General features: G+C 42.6%; 1 protein-coding gene across 2 annotated transcripts in view; it reads left to right on the forward strand.

Moving 5' to 3' along the window:
* ENTREP1 (endosomal transmembrane epsin interactor 1) overlaps nt 1–19,416 on the forward strand; it is a 260,839-nt gene extending 241,423 nt beyond the window's left edge. Inside the window, exons 10-11 of one of the 2 annotated variants that reach the window (XM_078675744.1) lie at nt 3,866–4,155; nt 14,886–19,416. In XM_078675744.1, the coding sequence (XP_078531870.1) occupies nt 3,866–4,155; nt 14,886–15,092 (497 nt within the window). In that variant the 3' untranslated portion in view covers nt 15,093–19,416. The remainder of the gene's footprint in view (nt 1–3,865; nt 4,156–14,885) is intronic. The other variant, XM_078675745.1, reaches the window with a different exon arrangement.
* The last annotated feature ends 1,689 nt before the right edge of the window (nt 19,417–21,105 follow it).

The raw sequence follows: 21,105 nt of genomic DNA on the forward strand, positions 1-21,105 counted from the left end.
AGCCAGAGAAACAGGACACTGGGGCTTATTTACAAGCCTCTTGAGCCACCGCTGCGTCACTTTTCCCCACACAAAAAGTGAAGCACCAGCGGTGCAAGGGACTTGTAAATAAGCCCCATTGTGCCCATTTGAATGCAATAAAACAGTTACGGAAAAAGGTGAAATGAAGCACCAGTTTCTAAAGTTATTGCTCTTTCCACAGTTACTGGTAACTCAAGTCTCCTGCCTGAGGTCTACTACATTTATTGTAATTTAAAACTTCTGGTATCAAAATGCAAAGTTGTGTGAGCTATTAGCCGTACACTGGTTGAACAACTGCCTCCTACCATAGGACTGTTACGAGTGTCTACAAATCTAAGATTGTATTTTGGGAAGTAGATGATGCACCTCATGCCTACAACATAAAACAAGCATTTACAATGCAATAGGGCTGGCATTACTAAAAGTCTGAGCTATTGGCGTTGCAAATGATAATGTTTGTTAGTTTTTGTGAAAAAATATTCCAGCAGTAGCATAAGTAATGAAATAAAATTCACGTAGCCCACCAGTTCCACCACCACTAACACCACCACCAATACCACCACCACTACCACTACAACCACTACAACCACCACAAGTACCATAACCACCACTACAATTATTACTATTACTACTCTGTGGTGATAGTAATAATAATAGTGGTAGTTATGGTACAGGTGGAAAATTACTATTATAAATTACAATACCCGTTAATTTTTCAAAAGGCATTGCCATTTACAATACCAAAAGCTCTAAAACTCGCAGTTGGGGACCTATTGCATTGTAAATGCTTGTTATTTTTAGAAACCTGAATTTCAGTGCTGGCGAACATGGTGTTTATTTTGTTTTTTACTTTCTCATGAGAAGCAATGCTTTCCGTTTGTTGAAATCATCGCAGAATGTTATAATTGGTATTGAATCCGATAAAGGTCAGGCTCCTCCAATGTATCTTGTTTTGTTGCAGATAAATGTAAGTTTGAAGGACGCTGAGAGGAGCTGTATTATGGAGGATCATGAGAAACTAATGATCCCAAGATTATATCTTTTCACTCTAAACTGATTAGATAATATCTATGGGAACTGTGTATAGATGTAGCAAATATTAGAATTGTGTGATTTTAAGCTAATAAAAGGTAGACGAGAGAGCAAGCCTTTCTCAGTCTTTGAATAGAGCAGAACAGCGATGGGAAATTTAGGGTACTCTTTTTAGTCGAGAAAGTTTTGAAGATTTTATTTAACTGTTCTTTTGAGGTGACTTCATAATAGTTTGTCCTCTTTTCATTGTTGCTGAAAGTTAGCATAAAAAGGAGTACATTTCACTGTGTACAAATGTTAAAATCTCTCTGATGTCAGGGGATTTAGAACATATGGTTTAATCAACGAGAGAGATGAAGTGTACTAAAAAGCATTTGTGGACACCACATAATTTGTTGGCTTCTTGATCAGCTCATGAGTAGCACGGTCATTGCAAGATGATAGCCCTGCACCCATAATTTCTAATGCCACATATGTTATCTCCTCGCTCTTACCATACCATTGCGAGATAGTGACCCAGAAGTGGAGACTAACATACAAGCAGAGAATTACAGTACCTTTTTACACATGCTCTCCCACTTACCTGGCCATTTTCCAGTTGTAATATCGATCTGCTTTTGGCTCGTGGAACTTGGCCCCCTTTCTTCGTTTCGCTGCAAACAAAAATACTAGGTACAGTGAAACCAAGTGACTTAAATTAGAGAGGAGTGGTATCTCCCAAAGAGACTGTCACTCGGGCCAATCATGGTGATCAAGCCCTTACTGTTGCATATCTGAAAATACAAGTCACAAGTCATATTTAACTAATTCAGCAAAACAGACTGAAGGTACTGTGTATCAGTAGTTGGAGATATCCCTAACAAGCAAAGTGTGCACAGGAATGTTACTATGATACCATGGTGGACATCATTTTTGATTCTGATTCCAGGAGCAGTTGGATTGCTTATTTTATGTTGGAAGTGGGTAATTACTGCCTACAATGCTTAGAATTAAGATTACATTGATATATTGGAAAGGTGCTATATGTTATCTGTTCCAGTGCAAATATGTGATTACCTTTAATGCTGCTTTTAAACTGGTCTTTACTTAGTTTGTGAACTAAATGTATGCTAGCTAACATTTTTTAGTTAATGAAAACATAAAGCATATGATTGACTTCAGTTGAACCTACAAGACCTAAGTGGATACAGGGATATAAAAGTAGCAATTGAGTAATATTAGCTACTGGGGAAAATAAGTCAACTAAACTTGGAGGGCACAATGCTTTTAGTGTTATCGTATTACGGTTAGGGAATATACACAACAAGAACCTTCCAAAGATGGAGGATGCATCAATTAAAAGTGTAAATAAGTGTAAATGTAGAAAGAGGGTGGGCCAATGTAGGATGTAAAACAGAGAAGGTGAGTGAACAAAGGTGATGAATGAAAATGTAAAAAAGTGAACACTAGTATATATTTTTAAAAGGGCCAGGATGGTTAACCCAATTTATTAAAAAAAACTAGGTTGCGAGCAGAAGGTAGTGTCATAAGTGCTGATGGATTTAAGATGTTGCAATGGTAGAGGAAAACTCAAGAAATGGGAAAATATTTCGGGGGGTTCGGAAAGGTTTAAGAAAGGGAACATGAATGAAAAGCCCTGTTACACTTGAGTTTGAATATTAGTTCAATCCAAACAAATATGAAGAGAGCTTGTATTAATATTTGCATTCTCAGTTTCTGACCTAGTTCTTTTAAGATTGATTTCCAAATGGCATTATTTTGCACCTCCCACACTGTAGCTGAAAAGTGAATGAATTTCTCTTAAATATTCTCCATCTTGAAATTCTAAAATGGTAATCTGAGCATTCTAGATGAGAAACTCAAATGTAAAACATCAATTATAAAAATATGTTTATACATATTGAGAATCGAAATGATTGTGTTGAATTGAGATCACACTGCATTGTACATAGCCATCATTAAAGTAGGTAGGTATTCTGCTGCATCCAGCTATTGTCTGTTTGTCTGTGAGTTTGCTAGTTTCCTTGATACGTCAATTGAAAAATTGGGCCATTTCATACAAGTCGTCTAAATGACGAAGCAGGCTACCTGTGGGAGCTTGGCCCACTGGTGTTTCTGCTTTTTCAATAACTCTGGGGCTGATGTTTTCACACACTATTGTTTCTACATTTATATTGCACAATACATGCCGATGTTAATTACAACTGGAGGTTTTCTTTTGTTATGTTTCAGTATTATGAGTTTTGTCATGCACTGGTCTCTTTTCTATGTCTGTGGGTCATGTGCATCAATGGTAATGGACCTTGAGTTTTACTTGGTGCAATAGTATTTCTGTTATGGCTGGGGTTTGACAAGTGGAATCATAAAAAAATGTGGAAAAGCAAATTTTGTTTTTAGCATGTTATTGCATCCTTCATATTATCTCCATTGTTTAGATTTAGTTCTACCCTCACGTATCCATATTTACCTGTTTTTTTGCCTTCAAAGTGATTTTGCAGTTCAAAATTACATAATTTAACATTGGATTTAGTTAACAAAGCACTGCATTCAAGATACAAGTACACTTATTTATAGACCTTGCAAAATACATATAATTGTATTTTTCCTTCAGAAAATGCCACCTGTTGTACAAACGCTAATCTGTGTGCTATGTACTGTAGTGACTGAACCAATTTGAAGGAAAAATTATATTCATTAACACATCAACCTGTCACTGCTGGAAAGATGAAAATGCAAGGCAAGGGTAGAGTTTCAACAATACTGACTTGTTGCATTGTAATTACTTAAATGTTGTCTTTCTGATTTGCTTCAGGAACCGTTGCAAGCTGTGAAGCCGCAACACAAACTGAACTGAGGCCAAAATTTACTGCTGTCACACTGAGAAGGGCACTGCGGTCCAGAGCTGCTCGAGCAAGGCCTCGGTCACTAGTGGATTACAAGTCCTACATAGACACTAAGCTCCTGGTGGCCAGGTTTCTAGAGGAGTCCTCTTGCAGCATGACTCCTGACATACAGGAGCTGGTGGACAACATCAAGTCAGTCCTTAAGTCGGATGAAGAGCATATGGATGAAGCGATAACAAGTGCTAACTTCCTCGATCAGGTATTTCATTCCACATTATTGATTCATTAAATGTGCCTTCTTATTTAATGAATTTGTCCAGAATTTCAATTGAAAATCAAGTATCGCCATCAATATCCATGGGCTCCTGGAAAGCCAATGGCTAGACTGCCTAGTTCAGATGTAAAGCTGAATTTCATGATATACCAAACAGGCTATGTCTGTATATGTATGATGAAGGGGTCACCTGCTTGGAAAAACGTCTCATCTATGTTAATAATTTGCTGCGCCAGACAAATCTGACAATCCTCAGCAAACATTTGTCGGATAAATAATGTGCAATCAAAGTGAAAATAATGGAACAGTCACTGGAGGATGGCCAAGGTCATGTATAGTCTGATAATTAATAAACGCAACTAAAAAAGTTAGATTTCATCCTTTTAATTGTGTTTTTGTGGTCAATGCTGGTTTTAGTTACATACCGCTTAATATTAAAATGGAAGTACTGCATTCAGAGCAAAAGTTCACTTCAGAATACCTTGCTGGAGAGTACAGTCAAGTGACAGGATAGGAAAGCATCATGACAAGTTCTAGGTCCGCTGGAGGCAGCAGCTCACTTAAATTCCATGTGGTTCTTTTCTTGTCTCTGATTGATATCCTTTACTTAGAAGTACAAGAGACATACCTCAGTGGGAAGAGATTAGGGAACAGTCAACTGGGTGGGGTATCTATGAGGAGACTCATGCAGAATGGTTATTTGTTGCAAAAAAACAACATCCATAGTCTGTTACCTAGATTATTGACGTTATGGAAACAGAGAAGTTTTATCTCTGGAATTGTTTCTATTGTGAACAGTTATTAAGTTCAATTTCCTACCTATCTACAAATCTGAATTCTTTACATAAAGAAACTAGACATTTTTCATTGTTCAAAACAGAGCAATTGTTATGCTGCTAAATTGAAAGCAATTAATGCTTTAAAGGATAAGTAATTTCTTGTATTCACTGATGAGGCCTATGAAGGCTGACACCGGTCTGGGTTGCTTGTGTTCCCATACAGAGGGTACATGGACTAGCAGTTTGGGCTGGACTGTTACTTTTGGAGCCAGGAACTAGACTGATTTGCATATTGCTGGGTTTTGTTTAGAATGAGGCACCTGGTGAAAAATGATGGAGTAGAATGCGGCCCTGTGGGATTGCAAGTGGCTGAGATTAAAACCAAACAATCCTTCCACCACATTGTTGCTTGTTTTAGTTGATACACTAAAAATGTGCCAGTTATGCCCAGACGTGAGCTTCATTTTCCCTGTGCAAAGGGATTCAAGCTATACTTCACTGATGAGACCTATTTAGGCTGAAAACAGTAATTTCTTGTTTTCCTTTCTACAGGGGACATAACTTGCCAGTTTGAGCTGGATGGGGTTTATTAATGCAGTACCAAGGCTGATTTCAATATGGCCTGGTCTCTGATTAGAATGGCACCAAATGAAAGACTGCAGGATGTCACTTCACCACAAATTATGCCTAAGCAGAGATGCCAGTTTAAAATCTAACAAGTGATCCACAAGTAAAAAATGTTCATCCTTACAAGTTACAGCTTGATACACCAAACCATTGCACCCACATGCATTCCACACAAAAGCATCAGCAGTCATCCACTTGAGCAGTACAGTGCGTGCACATATTCCCTCCCCTTCGGTTACCAAAGGATTCACTTTACTTTTAACATAAATATACAGTATGATTATTTACTAAGGTCTGCGTGGACACTTGCATAGCACAAAGTAATGCAAACATTGCATTATTTTACTTTCAATTATAAAAGCCCAAAGGCTCAGTCCTCATTTGCATGGTGCACCTGAGCATCCAGCAACCCTTAGTAAATCCAGGCCCAGGTATGGTACATGATCGCAGCGAAATGCACAAGTAAAGCCTAGAACTGGAATCACAGAATCACTGGTTACAGGACAATCTGGTAAACCCACCTTGCACCTCGATCAGGCGTATATCTCCATCAGAATGTACGCTTGAAAACATGAATGTTGTCTCAGAACATGTGGTAACTGTACCCATAGAAATGCCTTGTACTCAAGGACTGGAAACCTCAGTGTGAGCATCTGTGCCCCCCAGGTCATCTCTGGATATTTGACCACTTCCCTGCATAGTACTTTTTCCGCTGAGGACCGCAGCCTCACGACTTCCATCCTTTGGATACAGCAGATGTGAGCCAGTGAAATCGACAGATGAAGGGCTCACAGCCAGGCAAACTTCATAGTACACAAGCTATGCCTGTAGCCCGCCCAAAGTCTACAATCTTTGGATGTATATATGTATGTAGTGTTTCTGTAGCATAAATCTAGCCAAAAGGTCAAGGACAAGGATAAGGCCAGCGAGTGCAAGACAAGGTAGTTGGTTTGTGGACTGTTAATACATTGTGATATTGTGCTTTTTAAAGATGTGCCTCTTCAACTCTTTCCTAAATTGGCGCAGCATTGGAGTAGTCCTGATGGATACAGGGATGATGTTGCAGATCTTGGGATTACTGCAATAGCACACACGCAATGCCAGGAAACAAAATTGGCAAATTCAGTTCCAGGAACATCATTGGGGACTTTAAATTAGAAAAATGGTATCATAGACACAAGAAACAAAGGAAAAATAACTTGTGATTGGAATCACATTGGCTGACGCACGCAAAAGAGCATAACTCAGTCATGAAGCGAAGCGAAAGCCTGCCACAAATGCCAGGTTTATGTAGATGTCAAGTTGGTCAAAGGCCTACGTCAGTCTCCTTCAGCCTTGACTTTCAGGACTCTTGCTCTTCTTTAAAGCTTTGTCATATGTTGGGGAAGTATTCAGCCAAGCATGTCCTAAGCAGGGACAGAATGATTTTTTAGTAAGATGCACTGTCCGTGCTCCATCACTGTAAAGTCACATCATGTTTAGCAACAAAGAACATTTGCTATTCTAAGAGAGATGCTGTCCTGCAACATTTCTGAAGTGCTTATTGTTTTTTTTTAGCAAAACCTGTCCACCCACACTTACCAAAATATGGATTCAGAAGACAAACTGCCATCTGACCCCCTCAAAGCCATCTTTTTCCTTGGTCACAAAACATTTCTCTGATTTCATTGCACATGGGAGTGTTCAATCATTCTGTGTTAAGAATCCGAACAAATCCAATGGAGTCGCGCCATGTGATACATGCGTTTAGGTTCTTGGATACTCTGAAAGTCCAAATATGGGAGGACCAAAGGGCCAAGATCTGAGAAAGTGGATTAAAAGCATATTAATCAGGCAAAGAATAAAATTGAAAGTCGGGTTTGAGCAGAGCAGAACAAGTAAGCTCGCGGGCTGTTTGAAATGGAGAAGGGAACTACAGGAGGCAGATGAAGTTCAACCTCTTCACCTGGACAGTAGTAGCCTCGATGTCCACCGCCTACAGACCAGCAGGCCATCTGTTGCAGCCTAAGATTTTCCCTGTGAGCTCTGTAGTCCAGGAGTGGTTTGTGATCAGGCAGGCAGGTGACGTTCTTCATTGTTATAAGAGTGTGTATTTTTGCTACAGCCCCAGCCCAGCACACAGATTTGGAGAGAATGCATGTTTCCTCCAATCCCAGCCAAACATTATAAATGGCTTTCACAGTCAATACAGATTTCCTATTGTCTATCTCCATGGCTAAGTAGTCCTATTGTAAGCTGCTGACGTAAGCCACTTTTTGATTTGCCTTACATATCTAGGCAAAGTGCCCGACCTTCTTACAGTTGTTCCAGGATTTGTTGAATGCTGGACATGTGAAAACATTATCCATATGGAAGCGTGAACCGCAAGCATCTAAAACAACTGGTTTGCTTGGGGAATAGCCTTCCCTTTTTTTCTTTTTTCTTCCTTACTACAGTTTTGTTTTGAAAAGTTAGAAATTAGATCAATAGATACAGTTGAATTGTGGGAATTACTGCTCCCTGGTGGCTATGGCTGACCGGTCTACACCTTTGGTGATATCGATAGTTTAAGCCAGCGCAGGTTTCCTGCTGCACAAGAGCTGCTTCTGGCAGTTATTTATGAAGCCGCTTACAACAATTTGATCTCGCAGGCACTGAGCTTCAGAGTCATCAAAGTCACATGAGGACACCAAAATAGTAAATCCGGCCAAATACTGGTCAACAGTTTCATGTATCATTAAGCATCTGGTGAAGAGACGGTGTATCTCCACCACAGTGTTGGGTTCTTTAGAGAAGTCCTTGCCCAGTCTTTCTTTGGCTTAAGAATATTCATCTCACAACCCAAAATGAAGATTGTCAACCTAAGTTTTGTGGAAATTTTCGAAATTCCGCTGACCATCAGACCCGAACAAGGGCAGCTTGTGTTTGTTGCGTTGTCTAACTTTTTGCCATCAGTTGCGATGAGATATTTCACAAAGCTTCTGTGCCATTGTTTCCAGCATACATTAGGATTACATGAAACAGCTTAAAATACTGATGGTGCACAAACAATTTACATGTCTGTGGATGAGAATATCAGAGTTGCTAAAAAAAAGGAACACAACAAAACATTAATGAAGTACACCTGGTGTTATTTTGCAGAACTACAAAACAGAAATAATAGTCAAAAGAACTGCCTTGCTGCCCTACACCCTAGAAACAGCTTAATCCAAAATTCGTACTTGATGAAGCTAGGTGATCAGAGAGTTGGCACTTGGCATGCAGTGCAGAGGTAGGCCTGAAATGCCTGATGGTGCCTGACCTCAGAATCATTCATGCTGCATCCAATCAACTTCCAGTATCGGAACACACACACATTTTAACGTAGGCAATACTGAGCCTGGCAGGCCTTACACTTTGCCTGGTAGCCTGACTTCGACACTACACTGCTTCTGCTTGGCAGGGTTAAGTGCTTTGCCTGCTAAACATGTCCTTTCCTTCTTCACATTGCTGGAACCAGGGAACATCTGGTCTGATAACGTTGGTACTGTTGCTGGTGCACAGCAACATTGCCTTCAAGTGAAGGAGGCCACCCTAAGATATCCAGTGGCACGCAGCAAAGCTCTTCGAAAATATGTAAAGTAGAATGGACACAGCAGTAAACTCTGTGGGCCATATTTTGACCCTGTTTGTGTCGCTCTTGCACCACGTAATGTGGTGCAAGAGAGCAGCAAACCTTGAGTTAGATTTTTGAAGCCATGCAAAGCTACTGTGTGTGGTGGCTTTCAGTGGGTCTAAAAATCGGGAGTATAGTAATGCAGCTCAAATCGCTGTATTGCATTATTCAGCCCTGGGAAGGCGTTCCATGGGCATTGCATGAATGTCCCATGCAACTCCCATGGTTTTTGACGCTTTCCCAAATTTACAGGACCTTGTAAAACTGGAAATACATACGCGTCCTCAGGAGAGGTGTAACAAGGAGAAATCTCTTTATTTCTCTTTGTTACTACCACTTTCTATGTGTGTTGCAATCTGCAGCACACATAAATAGAGGAATATGCCTCTCAGGATTGCTTTTGTGCAGGAAGGTATACCTTCCTGTAAAAAAAAAACCTGCATGCAATGCAAGCACCCTTGCACCATAGCTTTGGCACTAGGCTGCCCATTGTGTTCCAGCGAAGGGGTAAAAGTTAGGAATGCACATATGCCTTAAATATGGTTCATTCCTGCCCCTTCTCTGTGACGCAAGGCAGGCAAGGAAGGTGACTTAGTGCACTGCGCCTCTATTTCATAAATATGCCCCAGTGCATTTATTAAAGTCAAGTCTATCAATAATGCAAGCTGCTCATACAGCTCCTCATCTCAGGCAGCCAACATTTCAACTGGCAGAACATAGAACTCCCGGCACCATCCGACCCTAACATTCTATGTCTGATGGCTACATTCCAAAAAGGGAGTAGACATAGTCGAATTTATCAGTTTCCTTTCCTTTTTCTACCATGCTTCATCCTTCAATGACTGCTTTGATTCGCCACCCTTGTCGTTTTGGGTGTTGAGTTGTTTGCATTGGAACCTTTCTGTCTAGGGGACTGCTAGATTGACTGTTTCGTTGGCAACCTATTCTTGAGTCAATATGTTTCCTGATCCACTTAAGAGGCTGGTGTTCATCTCAGTGACCACTCCATTCTTACTGGTGGTCCTTCTAGCTCTTATAGTTTCATCCAGTTGATTTTTCATGGATTCTTCCCTGGACAAACCTTGTGATTTTCCAGCAAGGCTTCCTCTGGCTTGTCATAACCTTCTGTCACCTACTATAGGCTGGCTCTTGATCTTCAATTCAATATTGGCAGTATATTTATATTTGTAACTGTTAGAAATGGGGGTCTCTAGTTGGCAGAGGTAGGTACCTTTGACTAAATAGGGACCCTTGCTTCTAGTCAGGGTAAGGGGGATACACCCTTTAGATAACCCCTGCTCACCCCCTTGGTAGCTTGGCATGAGCAGACAGGCTTATCCCAAAGGCAATGTATTTGTACCAACACTCACAGTAAAACAGTAAAAAACACCACAAATGGACACCACACTAGTTTAGAAAAATAAAATATCTTTATCTAAATTAAACAAGACCAAAACGACAAAAATCCAACATACAACAACTCAGTAGAATGTCTTTAGAAAGGTTGTTGCAAAAAAAAAAACTTGTAGACGTGAAATGCGGCACTTTACTCACAAAGTACCTGGGATGCGTAACGCAAAACAAACAAAAGGGGTTGCAGAGAAGGCGATGCTTCAATTCTTCCTATGCTCCGGTTCCGATGCGACAAGATGGCGCCTCGATGTGTTGCGACGATCCGGTGCGATGCAAGAAAATGGCGTCTTTACTGTGATGCGACAATGTAGAGGCGATGTGTGCACACCCAACGGCCGTGTGGCGAACTCACTGGTTTTCTGAGCCGTGACCGGCCCAGTGACACGCTTCTACGGTGATGTGGCGGCACCCTCTGTGGCGGCCGAACGCTTCTCCATTGATGCAATGGTGAATAGCGGCAGCGTCAACACGCTTCCTCGATGATGCCACAGCAGCTGCTGTGGCAGCGTCACGCTTCTCTCTCATTGCTTCCCGCTTCCAGCTCCCTACAGCAAAAAGGTCTCACACACAGTTACAGGCCCTCCTGGCAGACTGGAACTCCCAGCAAGGAAGTTCAGGGAAGCTGGGGATGAAGTCCTTTTGTGCCTGGGACTTCAGAAACAGGAGGCTAGCTCTTCTCAGGCCCTTTGAGACTTTTCTTCAGAGGGCCACAGCACACAGCAAAGTCCTTCTTCAAGCAGGGGACACTGCACACAGCAAAGCCCCTTGATCCTCTCCTCAGCAGAAACAGCAAACTGCAAGCCAGCTCAGACACACGGCAAGGGCAGTACCTCCCCTCAGTCTCTTCAGCTGTCCTCTTTGGCAGCAGGTTCCTCTTGATCACGAAGTAGTCTTGGACACTTATATCCCTGTGTTTCCGCAACAGGAGGCCAGCTCTTCTCAAGCCCTTGGAGACTTTCTTTTCAGGACACAGCAAAGTCCTTTCTTCAAGCAGGGGGCACACAGCACACTCAAAGTCCCTTGTCCTTCCTTAGTTGAATCAGCAAACTGCAGGCCAGCCCCAGACACACAGCAAGGGCAGCACTTCTCAGTCTCTTCAGCTGTTCTTCTTAGCAAAGGTTCATCCTTGATTCCAAAGTAGTCTAACTTTCAGGGGTTTCAGCTCTCATATTTATACCCCAAAAGTCTTTGTTCTCTATGTGTGAGGCGTCCTGGACCCCGTCCAAACCAGTTCTGGGTGCCCCTGCCAGTGCACAAATTCTTCCTTTGTCAGTGTAGGCCATGGTCTTCAGATGCACCACAGGAGGTGGAGCGAGCATTGTGGAAGGCAGGCAAAGCCCTATTCAGGCCCAGGTGCTACTCCTCCCACCACTTCAAATGCAGATAGGTCTATTCAGCCTAGTGCTGACTCACCCAGACTCCTGTAGCCACCCCAGCCCCTGTCATTCTCAAGCCAGACATTCATTCACAAACAGGCAGAGGCACACAGAAAGGTTGAACAAGAAAATAGCCACTTTCTAAAAGTGCTATTTTCAAACACAGAATTTAAAAACCATCCTTACTAAAAGATGCGTTATTAAATTCTAAGTTCAGGGATGCTAGACTTCAATTTTCTATCTCATTCCTTTGGGAAGATATGCAGGTAAACATGTTACAGAGCTTTCCCCATTCTGGCCTATGGACAAGATAGCCTTTCAATAGTGAAAAACGGAATTGGCAGTGTTTCAATCAACCAATCAGAAATTTGTAAAAGCGCACCACCCACCCGTGAGGGTCTCAAGGCGCTGAGGGGGGGGGGCTGCTACTGATCGAACAGTCAGGTCTTGAGAAGTCTCCTGAAGGTCAGCAGGTCCTGGGTCTGTCGCAGGTGGATGGGAAGGGTGTCCCATGTCTTGGCGGCAAGGTGGGCGAAGGATCCGCTGCCGGTGGTTGCGTTCTGTATGCGTTGAAGTCTCTTCTGAAGTTTGGCCTTGGTTCCTGCGTAGAGGGCGTTGCCGTAGTCCAGCCTGCTGGTGACGAGGGCCTGGGTGACCGTCCTTCTGGTTCCGGTGGGGATCCATCTGTAGATCTTGCGAAGCATGCAGAGGGTGTTGAAGCAGGAGGAGGAGACGGCGTTGACTTGCTGGGTCATTGACAGTGATGAGTCCAAGATGAACCCCAGGTTGCGTGCGTGATTGGTGGGTATTGGTGCAGCTCCCAGCGAGGCCGGCCACCAAGAGTCGTCTAAGGTGGAGGGGGTGGAGCCGAGGATGAGGACCTCCGTCTTGTCTGAGTTCAGTTTCAGGCGACTGTTCTCCATCCATTCGACGACGGCCTTCATTCCTTCGTGGAAGTTGGCTTTGGCAGTGGCAGGGTTTTTGGTGAGGTAGAGTATCAGCTGGGTGTCGTCGACGTATGAGATGATGTTGAGGTTGTGCAATCGGACGATGTTGGCGAGTGGTGTCATGTAGACATTGAAGAGGGTCGGGCTGAGGGATGACCCCTGGGGTACGCCGCAGGTGTTCTTTCTGGCTTCGGATCGGGATGGAAGGAGGCGGACTCTCTGGGTTTTGTCGGTGAGGAAGGAGGTGATCCAGTCCAGGGCCTTGTCATGTATCCCTGCAGTGTGGAGGCGTGTGCGTATGGTGTGGTGGCAGACGGTGTCAAAGGCGGCCGAGAGGTCTATAGGAAGATGAGGGCCGTGGTTTTGCCGTTGTCCAGCAGGGTCCTGATGTCATTGGTGGCGGCGATTAGGGCGGCTTCGGTGCTGTGGTTGGTGCGGAAACCGGTCTGGGATGAGTCCAGGATATTATTCTCTTCGAGGAATCGAGTCAGTTGTCTGTTGACGATCTTCTTGATGACTTTTGCAGGGAATGGTAGCAGGGAGATGTGCCGGAAGTTCTTGAGGTCCTTAGGGTCTGCCTTGGGTTTCTTGATTAGGGCGTTGATCTCTGCGTGTTTCCAGCTTTCTGGGAAGGTGGCGGTCTTGAAGGATCTGTTGAGAATCTTTCAGAGTTGGGGTGTGATGATGGAGCTTGCTTTGTTGAAGATGTGGTGGGGCAGGGGTCTGACAGTGACTCAGAGTGGATGGTGTTCATGGTTTTAAGGGTGTCTTCGTCATTGACGTGGTTTCAGGAGGTCAGGTGGCCGGTGTAACTGGGGAGCGGTGAGTCTGTGGTGTCGGCGGCTGTCGAGGGGTCTGAGTGTTGAAGCTGTTGTGGATCTCTATGATCTTGCGGTGGAAGAAGGTGGCTAGGGAGTCGCAGAGGTCTTGTGGCGGCGGGGTGTCGCTGGAGCTGAGGTTGGCGAGTTCCTTCACGATGTTGAAGAGCTCTTTGCCAGGTCGACATGGCAGTTAACAAACTGCGCGCAGGCACTGCAGTGGCAGGCCTGAGACATCTTTTTAGGGCTACTCATGTGGATGGCACAATCAGGGCTGCAAGCCGACTAGTAACATTTGAATTACCAGCCCTGGCACACTCAGTGCACTTTACTAGAGACCTACTGGTAAGACAAATATGCCAATCATGGGTAACCAATCATAATAACAATTTACACAGTGAGCATATACACTTTAGCACTGATCAGCAGTGGTAAAGTGCCCAGAGTCCTATGGCCAACAACTACAGGTCCGGAAAAACAATGGCGGAAGAAGCAAAAGGTTTGGGTATAACCCTTCAAAAAAGGTCATTTTCAACAGTAACCATAATGGGGGACCAATATTTATTTAGGGGCAAATATGTTGGCCTGCTCTGGACTATTATGAATGAAATAATGTAGCTCAGCAGTAAGTACAGAATGTATAAACCTTCTGCAGCGTTTGCCAAAGGATTCTTTCAAGCAATAATGTCTGTTATTTAAAACCAGTAAAACAAGAAGTCTGACCGCCAGCATACACACTTATTGTGTAATCCAGCAATAAATTCGTGCACCCCTGGGCCACGGATTGCATCTATTCATTTATAAGAAATTGTATTTTAGAAGTAACGTAAACTTAGTTAAAAGTGACTGATTTATTTAACTTGGTGATTTTATGTTTTCGCTTTGGGATGTGCCCATTAGCCTTACTGCTCATGCCTCTTGCTTTCCTTTCAAGCTGTTTACATGAGCACGGGACACCGATTGACCTTCTCATACTCTTGACACTCTCAGGGCAGTCCATTACCTCTGTAAAGTAAAGGGCAGTAGTTTCAAATGTTGGGGATCATCTGGATTTCAATCATGTAATGCTTTATTGACTTGAGATTGTATTTTTGTTTTCCATCTTCTTGTCTCATACTAAGGTAATGACCCCTGCTCAGCCGGCTTCTTCGAAGAGACCACCTTCATGCCCTTTAAGAAGACACCCGGGCTTACTCCACCTGGAGAGCTGTGGTGATCTGAGCACTTTTACGACCATTGAAGGACCAAGGATAGAGTTGAGAAGCCAGAGGGCAGACCATGAACGGCCTCATAGCCTCATCGGTGTCACGCGAGAAACTGTGCTCTGAGATGGGCTGCTTTTTTGACTTACTCCAGATGATTGCAGATTTGAAAAGAAGCTGTGTCCAGAAGCTTTGCTCCAGTCACTGTATTTTTGCACTTCTCTGCTGTCTGATTGCAAAAGTGCAGGAGCTTTCTCAGGCCAAAGGGGAACTGCCCAAAAAAGCGTGTTTTTTACTTCTGCTTCGGATATGCTTGATTATGGAGCAGTGTTTTTATCCTGGAACCATATTTGCACAGATGAATGCTGGTCTGTGGATTTAAAGAAGTGGATAGGTGTTTTGTGCCTTGCTGCCTGTTTTAATAGGGTTGATTGCCCTGTACTTAATTTCACTGAATTCGTATTTGCTCAAAACTAAAAGACTGCGAGTTTCTATAAAAGCTTATTTATAAAAAAAATCTCTTGCTCTGCTGTGAGACTTGTTTCCATGTACTGCTGGACAATGGGTCAAGATGCCTGCTGTTTATGAAATTGTCAGACTTATTTAAGGCTCAACCCTAACTTCTCTATTCGTAAGAAAATAACAAGCTTTAAATAACAAGCATAAATACTTTAAAAAGGATATTATCAAAGAGTTGTTAGTTTTAAGCCTGTGAAATTCTTCTTACCATACAGTTCAAACTGAGGCTCATGCTAAGATTAATAATGGAAATGTGGGATTAAGTGTTGAATCCACTGCTCTACTTCTTTATTTATTTGAGAATGTATAGAGCTCTTTCTCCCAAAATGCTCTGCAATATGTTAATAGCAATGAAGCCACTCTAGAAGTTCGCAGAGAAACGTCAAGTAAAACTATGACAAAATAAGGCTTGAGTTGGTGTAAAATGCAGTTGTGAGATTCAAAAAGAAATATGGACTAATTAGGTTTTAGTAGCTGAATGAGTGGAATAGGTCAGGGAATTAAGATGCATGGTGGGCTACTCTAGTGGAGGGTGTCTAGTAACTGTGCCGCACAAGACCAAGCAGCAAAATGCTAAGGAGGGATTAGCGGAGGCCAAGTTAAGTTATGGATGGAAGGGGACGGGGTTAATATAATGATACTGGAAATGAAGGACCACCAGGGAAAGCCTCGTGAAATATCTGGTATAGGCCCGTAGTCTTGTAGATATTACAGAAAAATGCACACATTAGGGCAGTGCTTAATTTGTAAATAAATAAGTGGCAGGGCCCTCTTCAGGAGGCCACTGCAGCCACCCACTGCCCCTGCCAGCACTGCCAATGACTCTATCATCCCACATACTAACCATTGCACTCCTACAAGTGTGACAAATCAGCCTGTCCCAGGCCCCCAAAGCTATGAGAATGGTTTAGGGGTAGGTATTAGTAATTTTAATGTATATTGTAGTTGTTCTGCTCTTCTCTAAATTAGACAAACAGCCCCGCCATGTGGCAGACTGTCATAAGTGTCGATGTTAACAATTAAGTGCTGGTGCTGAGCAGCGGAAACCACAGGCTCAAATTAAGCACTGCTTAGGGGGGCAGATTTAACCATATTTTACGCAAGGCAACATAGCAATCAAGGTCGCTATGCTGCATTGTGTGACAGGAAGAGAGCATGACAGTGCCATACCTACTAACATATGACACTGCTGTTCTCTACCCAAATACTGGTGCACAATTAGGCTGCCTATCACCATGCATGCAACTTTATACCGCAGGGCAAAGGTGTGTGTGTGTAGCATTTGGGAAGGTTTTGTACTGGAAGGGTAAACTCTAGTGCAAAATCCTGTACTTACATTAACTTTAATAGTGTTGCAATTTATTTGTGTGATGTACGGTGCAATACACATGCAAAGTTTGAAATCTAACAAAACTTTTCTCCTAATTTGCACTTGCCTCAAGGAGGCATATTTATTTGTTGCAAAGCCATGTCTACTCATGTTAGTAGATAGGTCTTTATATCCAAAACCGTGGTTGGTAGCATGGGAATACTTCTGTACCACTCATATAACACCCCTTGACACAAAGTAACACACTTGTAGTGCAAAGCAATGATCCCACACTAATAAAATACATTGGAAAGTAAATATTTCAACAACACTTTGCATTGGTCTGTGTCACTTTTGTGATTTTCTGGAGGTGCAAACCCTTGATAACTCTGCTCCAAAGTGGATACCAAGGTTGTTCAGAATGGATAACTCCAGGCATCATTATCCCATATTCCCATACAAGATTTTGTCAAAATCACTGTAGACTGAAATATTCACTCATACTGAAAACCATGTATGAGAAGCATATAAAAGTTCATGAAACCTGTTATTTGCAGCTTTCCTCAACCTTTCAAAAACCTATGACTCTTAGCAGAGTCAAAGTTCTGTTCAAGGTTGAGGAAAGCTCAGTTAACAGAACATATATATGGCCAAAGCTTGCACCCTTGGGCAAGGACAAATGCTTAATATCCCTTATTGAATTGGTCTATGTGGGTACCACTAATTGGGTCAGACTGAGGAGGGGTGGTCGTACAAGAACCAAAATATATACTGATGGGGTGGCCCATTAATATTGTTCTTTAGGACATATTTTGTTTTTGTTATATATTAATGACTTTGGAAATGTAGTTGTACAATTAGCTTAGACCCACCACAACCTAATTGGTATAATAACAAAACATTCTAATATGGAGGTGATACACCTCTAATTTCTCTTACCCCGAAAGTTCTGTCGAACCAATTAAACAGAGCCGGCAAATACTACAACTAAACCCAAGGTGGCAGTATTTGGTAAAATCATATATAAAAGCCTCTTATGTGTTAACAGCGATCAGGGTGAGTCTCTTAATGAATACCCCTACCCTGGATTGGCCTTCCATTTAGATGGAAAGTGAATTTCTCGATTTAGAGGGATGGCTTCAATTCTGTGACAACTTTGGTGGACGTATTCCCTCACCACGTTTACCTTTGTTACAAGAAATGTTTAACCACACTATGCTTCGGGTGTGAGGCTTGAGCCTCTGTGTTATTTTAACCACAGGAAACAATATAAGACAAATGTAGAGAGTTTTTGGGGCCCTCAAGGTATTTAAAGGAAATTATGGTTTGGATCTCCTTAGCCAAAGATTTAGTGAACTCCCTCATTGAGTCTGGCGTTATTAGGAAGTAAAGGTCAACATTAACTGATTTAATGTAGTAATGAAAGGCCCAATCAAAGGAAAAAGTAGAAATTTAGAAATGACATATAAAATTCTGTCCCTGCATTATTACTGGGAACAGAGGGGCATATTACCAAGCAATAGCGATAATTATCGCTATTGCTTGGTTAGCGATAAAAATTTACCGCCGAGCTTCGACGATTTTTATCGCAGGTAAACCTTGCTATTAGCAAGGTTTATCTCAGAAACGATAAAAATCGGCCGAAAGGCATGAATATCGCTGTAAAGTCAGCGATATTCATGCATTACCGAGCGAATGCTCTTAGCCATGTTATCCACCTCCCATTGGATAACATGGCTAAGAACTGCTCAGGGCAGGTGTTAGCTTTTGGAGATATTCGCGCTTAGCGCAAATATCTCCAAAAGTTGGTAATAGGAGATAGCTATGTTAGCGACTGTTTCCAGTCGCTAACATCTTGGCACGCCCACTTTGCATGTCATTAGTGATAAATCTCTCTGACATGCAAAGCGGGGCCCAAGATGATCGCTATCTCCTACTAGCTGTCGCTAACTGGTGTTAGCGACAGCTAGGTAATAGGGAGATAATTTTATCTCCGCTTTCTTGGCTTTTAAAGCCAAAAAAGCGGAGATAAATCCCTTGATAATATGCCCCAGAGTCTTAAACACATCTCCTTGTCCTTGTAGATTACTCCTTTGAGAAGGTTAGTTATCTCTGGAACATTAGGCATGATTAGTTAGAGATTCAGTCACATATTTTGACACTTAGGACTTATTACTCTTACGTGGGTAAGAAGGAGGTATAGCTGAAAGAAAAATAGAAAAGGTTCAGAACGATTCTAACTATATACCTGTTAGCTAGGACATTTGTTTGCAGTTTATCCTAGAATGTAGGCGCTATGATTCCCTTCGAAACTGGCTCATTAGACCTATCTTGAATGAGTTTAATAACACCTTTAGTGGAATGCAATTAATTTCCTGTGTGTACAGTGAAAATTAAGAGAATATGCCAACCACTGGAATGTGCTTTAAAACACTTTGTTGAACTGTGTTCAATTTGTAAATATCTGACTTGCACTTTAGTGTTTATGCTTGCATAACCATTAAGAAAACCAAATCTAACCTTGACTGTGTTGCCATTTGATTGATGATTTCTACCTGGTTGTAATGAACCTGTGTTTTTAATGGAGCAATCCAAATAAAATGAACTGGTTATTATTACAAAGAATGTTTTTCCCAAAATGTTTACTGCTAGAAAGGGAATTAAAGTGGGTGGACATATGAAGGAGACATGAGATAGACATGAAATTCCTAACGAATTCAAGGAGGAGAAACAGGGAGAGTATAATCATGTATGGTGAAGTTAAATGATTGTTTCAGTGGCATCCTAGTGCTTTAAATGCACCCCATCCAATGAGTAAGTGCTAAAGTTTGGATATACACTTACAAGTGGAAGAATTGAAAAGGGAGAGTCTGAGAATATTGGCAAAGTGTTCATAGAGGTAACCAGGTAAGGAAAGGGCTGGCGTGGATGGTAGAACTGAAGAAGGAGCGCAGACTGTCTTAAAGAAAAAATATCCAAGGCACAGAAAGGTATAATATAAAGTGTATACGTTTGTGTGAGTAATGAAATATATATATATATATATATATATATATATATATCAACAAGAAAAGAGTTACCTCGAATGATGGAGCCCACACGGGTGATTTTATCTGCATCTATTTAATGCAAACTGTAACAAAGAAGTTGCACCGCCAGCAGCACACAGTCTTTAAAAGTCAATATACCAACGCGTTTCGGGCTCCTGCCCTTCGTCACAGGCTGACTTTTGGAATGAGCACACGCTGTTTGTAAGCGCTGAATTAATCCGGTACCCGCCCCAGTGGGCGTGGCTGCTCCTGCAGCATCCTGGTACTAATAGTTCAACACCTGTATTCCTCAAGTGAGTAAGCGTAGGCTCATGCAGTAAAGGGAAGTAAAATCCCAAGTGGGTGGCTGTCTGTATTGTGCAAAGCACGATGTTAGTATAACCAGTTCCCAAAGGCAGCACCTCGTCCCCACAGTAGACGCACATTGGCGTTACCAAGGTCCAGAACAGCGGCGGGGCATCCATCGCAGCTGGGCTCGCTGCTTCACATCAACAAGAAAAGAGTTACCTCGAATGATGGAGCCCACACGGGTGATTATTTTATCTGCATCTATTTAATGGGAACTGTAACAAAGAAGTTGCACCGCCAGCAGCACACAGTCTTTAAAAGTCAAAATGCCAACGCGTTTCGGGCTCCTGCCCTTCGTCACAGGCTGACTTTTGGAATGAGCACACGCTGTCCGTAAGCGCTGAATTAATACGGTACCCGCCCCAGTGGGCGTGGCTGCTCCTGCAGCATCCTGGTACTAATAGTTCAACACCTGTATTCCTCAAGTGAGTAAGCGTAGGCTCATGCAGTAAAGGTAAGTAAAATCCCAAGTGGGTGGCTGTCTGTATTGTGCAAAGCACGATGTTAGTATAACCTGTTCCCAAAGGCAGCACCTCGTCCCCACAGTAGACGCACAATGGCGTTACCAAGGTCCACAACAGCGGCGGGGCATCCATCGCGGCTGGGCTCTCCGCTTCACATCAACAAGAAAAGAATTACCTCGAATGATGGAGCCCACACGGGTGATTTTATCTGCATCTATTTAATGGAAACTGTAACAAAGAAGTTGCACCACCAGCAGCACACAGTCTTTAAAAGTCAATATAACAACGCGTTTCGGGCTCCTGCCCTTCGTCACAGGCTGACTTTTGGACTGAGCACACGCTGTCCGTAAGCGCTGTATTAATACGGTACCCGCCCCAGATGCGTGGCGGCTCCTGCAGCATCCTGGTACTAATAGTTCAACATCTGTATTCCTCAAGTGAGTAAGCGT

This window comes from Lissotriton helveticus, chromosome 2_1, assembly GCF_964261635.1.
Source record: "Lissotriton helveticus chromosome 2_1, aLisHel1.1, whole genome shotgun sequence".
Lineage (NCBI taxonomy): Eukaryota > Metazoa > Chordata > Amphibia > Caudata > Salamandridae > Lissotriton > Lissotriton helveticus.